The following is a 6,731-nucleotide window of genomic DNA, read 5'->3' as shown; positions in this document are numbered from 1 at the left end:
GTTGTAGGGCTAGGCGGTACATACGATTTTTAAAACGTTTGACCAACGAGTTCCAGCGCTCTCGACTGCTACTGCCACCACCAGCAACTCGGCCGACATCGAGAAATTAGTTCCCTCCGAGTCGAGTTCTCCCAAGTGCTGATCTCAATCGACTCGGACCGCGAAGAGACCGGCTGGATTGTGTTTGGTGTTTGACAAGTGCAGGGCTGACCGGCCTCCAAGTGCCAAAACGAACATGAGGTTCTGAGACAAGTATTTTGCTTCAACTGGGAATACCTTTTAGGAATACCATGGTTAAACTAGCAGTGACCTTACTCATAGGAGGAGCTGTTCTCCTCCAACAGGTGAGCATTCCAAAGAAGAATAGCTGTCATAAATCCATGCATCCATCCATCCATCCGTTCGCTAGCTCGTTCCTTCGCCATTCCTCGGCGTACAAGTCTTTCTGAGCTGAAGATACGTCCCGGATAAGCTAGAAGGATAGAGGGAAGAGATCGAACCCGCCACGCACTGGACGTTTCTGTCGATCCCATGAGCTGTACCGCTAGGTGAGCGGCAGATATTGCGACGGACAGAGCGGATGACACACGATCTTCCCTAAGAACAACGGCGCTCGATGTCAGGTGGTGCCTCATAACGGCACCTGGTAATAGTTTCTCCCCGAGCAAAGTTGATTAGCCTCCTGTTCGCCAAAAGCCTCGAATGCCGTGCTCGCCGAAATTCGTCGTGGTTTTCAAGTAAACGGACGGACGCAGGGGTTGCTTGATTGATCGATTGATCAAAGAATGAAGAAGAATAAGAAAAAGGGTAACTACCCTAGCTGATGAAACTCACTGATTTGTTTACGAGGGCCACTTTGGCGGTGGACGGCTGACGAGTGACCACCTCGACCACCATCGACACCACCAACTTTACATCGGTAGATGCCGCGGCAGACACAGAGACATAGGCCAAAAGTCGTTGAGGTGAAGATTGCACCACGAGTAATTATTGTGATACGTGGATGGATTGTTCGAAGCATCGTTCCTCCTCTTTGGGTTCATTGTCGAATTTTAGCGCAGCTCTCAGATGACTTTCATTGACACCGCTTATTTGCCCATGCCCTTATATCGTTTTTTTCATAGTTGAATTCCTCACTGCACCCGAGACGTTTTCCGAGACAAGGTCTCGGAGTTCCGGGGCTCGATTCGTCATCGCAATCTGTTTTTGCAGTTGATCCGCTCACCCGGGTGCGTGCCCTGATCGCTTCGTATTCAAGGAGCTCACATTCTAGGCTCCATCGTTTAAGAGCTCGGGGCACGCGGCCGATCCGTGCTCATCTTTCTGGACAGGTTCTCAAATCTCGCTGTAGCCGCTCGCTGCCCGAAAACTTCGTCACGTTTCAAACCGTTACCGTCGGATGCTCGCGTGACATCTATCGATTCAACTCTTTAATTGAAATCCCATCTCGTTCTTCTCCTTCGAGTCGCTCTCCGCGTAAAGCGACCGACCGACTGAGCGACCGACTGACAGAGACATCAGAGGCGACATTCAATACAGTCATTTGTAAGGGGCAGATCGTTGTCTTAGATTGCACCAGCAAATAGTGTGTTCGTTCACAATCTCCATCAGTGCTCGTTTCCTCTCGGAACTGAACGGATCGCGGCTTCTTCTCGGAGCAACACACCGATCAGTTTTCTGCAGGCGGGCCGGCCGGTGGCGATCGATGACTCTGTGGTGGAAAATGTTACGAACCGCTTGATCTGCTCATAATCTGACTAGCTGAGCCGCCTTGGGGCCGCGCCTGGCGTTAGCCTGGTGATGCCCCCCGACTAAGCGGGAGAGCGTCGAGACATCGTTCTGGGGCGCTTCCATAGAAATTCGTGCGTGGCCTCACTTTCTGTGGCCTAATTTGAATTTCATCCGAGTCGAAAAAGTGGGAGTTTTTTCGACGGTTTCGTGTCACTCTTTCATTCATTCAGCGAGTCAGTCGGTCGCTTGTTCGAGCGAGGAGCCCGTGAGTCAGATCCAGAAAAGTTCAAGTCGCTATCGACCATCCGCCGACTGTGCGCTTTACTTCACCCACGGCTGTACTACATTGTGCGTATCCATAAACTCTCTCGGAATCCGCTGTGTGCATTAGAAATTTGAATATGGTATCCGTCGACCATTAAGCCGTCTTGATTCTCAGCAGGCCGACGTTTCCTAACCGATCCATCGGGAGGCAAGAAATATACGAATCGGGAAGGAAAAAAAAACGATGGCACAAAGAACGAAAGAAATACTCACATCCGACTGACTTGTTGCTCAACCCATTCAGCGTTGGGCCGACGTCGACGTTTGGATGACACTATTTCTGTAATATTGTGACATTGCGTTCGTTCCACAACAACTTCTCCAAAATCGACTTCCAGTTCGTGCTGGTCGACTCTTCCCTGTTTTTTCTCCTCTTCCCCCGGCTCGGGACTTTTCCATGTCAAAGGTCGAAGTCTGAAATTGTATACGATAGACTCTCTACCGGATTTCTCCCCCCGATCGTGTACGCCGGTCTGATCGTGTCGAAGTGAATCCGCAGCTCCGAAGATCTCCGCTCGGATCGGAGTAGGAGGCAATAAGGCTTCCGCGAACCATTCGGGGAGAAGCCTCGGAATTGAAACCTGTTTCGGAATCTCAACCGGGGTGTTCTTGACCAAGTGAATTGCGGGAGCCGACGCCCCCCGTCTGTTCGACGCCCGCCCACCCGCTCAAACTCATTGAATTGACCTCATCACTGACTCGCTCGTTGACGTTCTTTTTGATATTACGCAACGGATGTCGAGTCTCACTCTTTTTTCGCCTATGATATAAGTCGCCGGCGTGGGTCTGTTGACAACAGTCGACTCTCTCGTAGTGCCCACATCTGGTTTCGCTGCCCCATGGCTCAAGTCCAAGAGTGATCGTTGCCAGACGCTCATGCATTCAAGTTATCGTTAGAATCTCTGCTTCTCAGTCACTCTTGTCGTTGTTCCGGTGGACTGGAATGCTACGAACATTCAAAAATTCCCTGATTTGGGGCAGTTCAAACTCCGTCCATCAAATGGGGCGAACGAGTAGTTTTCATCAGGGGCTGTAAATTGAGACTCGAAAACCGTATAGTTTGAGACTTTCGTCATATTTTGAGCTCAACCCGGAGGCGGCACCGCTAAACTTCTTCGACGATGACAGATATTCGTTCGCCGCAGATATCCATTCGATTGCTCGTCGAATGACTAGCGATCATTCTCGGTGGAATGAATGACGCGATGGCTTTAAGTCACACGGAGCGAAGAGGTGGACATAGATAGGGAATGTATGCGGATTTCATGAATCTCCAGAATTGATCCCGAACAGAGGAATCCTTGAGACACGGAATCATACGTGTGCTGGTTGAAACCCAGTCTATCAGCGGTGGACAGCGCAGCCAATCAGCTGATTCCTCCGGTAGAAATATCTGGAACTCGGATACTGAATGGAGCAAATTGAATCGTTCTTCTTCTTCTCTTTATTTTTATTGTATCTAGTATTTCCGATATCGCCTCCTCTGCGGCCGCTGCGTCGACCCGGTGCGATACGTGGGGTGGGTGGCGTAAAAACACTAGACCCGATGAAGGAACGGACGGACGGACGAATGCACGGGCGGGCAAGCAGACGGATGGGCGGGCGGGCGGGCGAGCGAACGGATAGGAAGGATAGATGGGGCCGGAACTTTCACCAATCGGATATTTCGCGGGTTGAGGGTCTCCAACGCTCCGTCTCTCGGACAGCTCGAGCGAGCACTGCTTGCGGAGATTACGTACAGCTAATGATCACGCGGGAGCAGCAGAACTAGATCGGCCTTCGCTCGTAAAAAAACGATAAGACGACGACGGTCATTGTAAAATTGCTTTCCGTTTTTGTGAAATCGTCCGTTAAAGTTGTCCGTGCTCAAGCTCAAAGTCGGTCGTCGTCGTCGCGGATAGTGTAAATCATCGCAGCAACTCGACTCGATCCTTGAGATCTTCCCGGCCCGCTCCGAAGTCCAGCATTGAGGGTTTGGCATCTCGAGCCTTGACAGCTAGTCGACCAGCCGGCGGGTTGGCCAGCCGGCAGGCGAGCAGTCGACGCCAAGTTCAAGACCCGAGTGATTGACGGCCATTGAGAGCTATTCGAACAGAACAGTTTGTTTCAGACCGAGCGAAGAAATTACGCTCGGCAAGAAGAACCTCATTTGTTCTGATAGACCTCGCGACGAACATCCGATTATTCATTTCGTCCCCCGCGAGCTCGTCCTCGACCACGTGCAGACGGATTCAACGGCTCCGACGGCGGAACAAAGAGGAGCGTGTTCCAGGGAGAGAAGGAAAACAACGTGTAAAACAAGCGGGGGGCTTGTATGGAGCCTTTGCGTGAGTGAGTCCTTACGCGAGCCGATCAAACTGGACGGCGAACGACTAGAGCACGTGGACTGCTTCCTGCTGCTTGCACCGCTAGCGTTTCACTGAGTAGGGCAAGTGACGTCGAGCCAACTGGGTTACGTCGGAACGAACGGAGAATCTGCCAAGTCAGTCAGACAAACGCACGGACGCACAGACTGGATGGCCTTAGGCGCTGTCTGCTGTCGCATCCATTCCTCCGTTCATCTATGCGTCGGTCGCTCGCTCGGTCCATGCGTCCCTTCATTCATGCATGCATCCATCCGCGCGTTCCTTCGTCCACCTGGGCATGAGGAGCTCGTCTCGACGACTGGATATTCTGCCGCTACGCACAGAAGAAGAAGAAGAACCGTTTCCCAGAAAATGCCAACCGAGCGACCCACCGACGAATCCATGATCAACAAACCGACGAGCAAGACGGCAACTTGGCAAAACACCAAAACGCGGCGTTCGACCGACCGGCCGGCCGGTCGACCGATCGCGCGGCCCGCCGATAGGTCGGGCTGTCAGAGACACGGCGCTTTGCACGAATTTGTCCATAACTTGCCACTCGGAGTTGGATCAAGCGGCCAATCAAGCAAGCGACCGAACAGCCAGCAACACGACCGACCGTGCAGGTTGTCGCACATGGAGCCGACTGCGGCGGAGGAATGCATATGAATTAATGCAAGTGAGATAATTTTGAATCTCCGCGAGGGTCCATCCATTTGATGTAACGAGAGGACCTCTCGAAGGAGATGCAGTCGACGAGATGGATCCTCCTCTTCCGGTCTGATGGCTCGGAGCCACCGCGAGGGACTCGCGTAATAGAAACCTGCCTGACTTGAACGGCTAAAGTTCCGAGGAATAATAATTCTTCATCGACTCACGGTCAACGAGAACGAGGGAATTCACCCATGGGAGTAGAATTCTGAGTGAGAATCAACACTGGGAGCCATAGATAGCGGTCGTCTGCGAATCTTTCCGACGCCGCTTTTCCTCTGTTTTTCTCGTTTCTCATCGTCGAAACCGTCGCCGACAGTGGTCCAAGTTCAGGCGTGCGAAGCAATTAAACAGCGACGAGTGTGACCCGATGGAGGAATGTCCGCGGGAACCAGTTGCGTAAGAGCAAGAAAATAAAATTCTCCTCCGAATCTTTGACCCCGGCTTTCCCAAGCGTTGGAACAAACGGAAATCGCAATGATTCGACGGTGGTGCTGCCTGGAGTCGTCTGTTCTATCAACGTCGACGTACCGCAACCACCATCACCAAAAACTGCAATGATGATGCCGAAGCGGCAACTCAAGCAACTCCACGGTCAAATGATGTTTCGGATAAATGAACTCAGACTAGCGGAACTCTGCTCAGTTCCGCGAGACTGTATTAGGCGATCAGTCACTCACTCAGACAGCCGAAAAATGGGTAAACACCTTGAGTTCCGTCTCCATATATCCATATGAGCGTCGACGGAAGAACCCTTGTCCCAATGCGATGTTTACTGCTCATAAGCTCCTACCCCGTGAATTCCTGACTGTCGGAGCCCTGCGCTCTTCTGCGTGCGGGCTCTCAAACTTTTTGATGGGAGCTCGAAACAAGATCTTTTCCGCGACACGGTGGAAGACGAAACTCTTGCGCTGTTGAGGAAATTTGCTTTGTTACCGTGAACGGGTAAATAAACCGAATCAGCGGTAGAAAGGCAGAAACAAAAATGAAGAGCAGAATTTTGCTCGGGAAAACGTCGCGTCGGTCGCGCATCTCGCGCCGGGCTGGCACGCCACTGAAAAAATATATGTGGAGCGGATTCTCGATCCTCCCGGAGAAAACGGGTTAAGTGATGCCTCCGGCTAAACATCTGTGGAAATCGTTCCGTTGTGATCGCAGTTCTGCGAATCGGCGGAGCAGTCTTCCTGGAGGAGAATTTAATGAACGCCGTCCCGGCTCGATCGGACGGAGACTACGCAAGACGAGCGTTCCCGTGTCGCGAGAATTTAAATGGGAAACTTTGGGATTTTTCTTATCTTGGCAGATCGTTCGATAGACTCATCGGATCTTACGTCAGCGACTCACTTGTAGGTCTTCTCGTCAGCCTTGGGATAGCACCATGGTTATAAGAACGAGGTCCGTTCCCATCGTTTTCTTCAACTGTCGACATACTATGCGAGGGGATGTCCATGCGAACGGGACTGACATTTACAACAAATCACCGCGAGGGAGAATAAGATGTATAGCGAAGAACAGCGGGATGTTTGAAATTTTCAACGTAAATGAAACCAAAACGTTCTGAGGTCTCAGCTGGTTCCGTACGCGCACACGATAGTGACGACCCACCGGAAAATCGAAGCG

At 51.7% G+C, this 6,731-nt stretch overlaps 1 protein-coding gene across 1 annotated transcript in view; it reads left to right on the top strand.

Moving 5' to 3' along the window:
* Window positions 1-290: 290 nt before the first annotated feature.
* uif (sushi, von Willebrand factor type A, EGF and pentraxin domain-containing protein uif) overlaps window positions 291-6,731 on the top strand; it is a 43,296-nt gene continuing 36,855 nt past the window's right edge. The window contains exon 1 of the mRNA XM_029111392.1: window positions 291-344. Within this exon, the coding sequence (XP_028967225.1) occupies window positions 291-344 (54 nt within the window). The remainder of the gene's footprint in view (window positions 345-6,731) is intronic.

Source organism: Galendromus occidentalis, unplaced genomic scaffold (assembly GCF_000255335.2).
Source record: "Galendromus occidentalis unplaced genomic scaffold, Mocc_1.1 scf7180000077438, whole genome shotgun sequence".
Taxonomy (NCBI): domain Eukaryota; kingdom Metazoa; phylum Arthropoda; class Arachnida; order Mesostigmata; family Phytoseiidae; genus Galendromus; species Galendromus occidentalis.
Note: the sequence above shows the minus strand (reverse complement) of the source record. Positions and strands in the feature narration are given on the sequence as shown.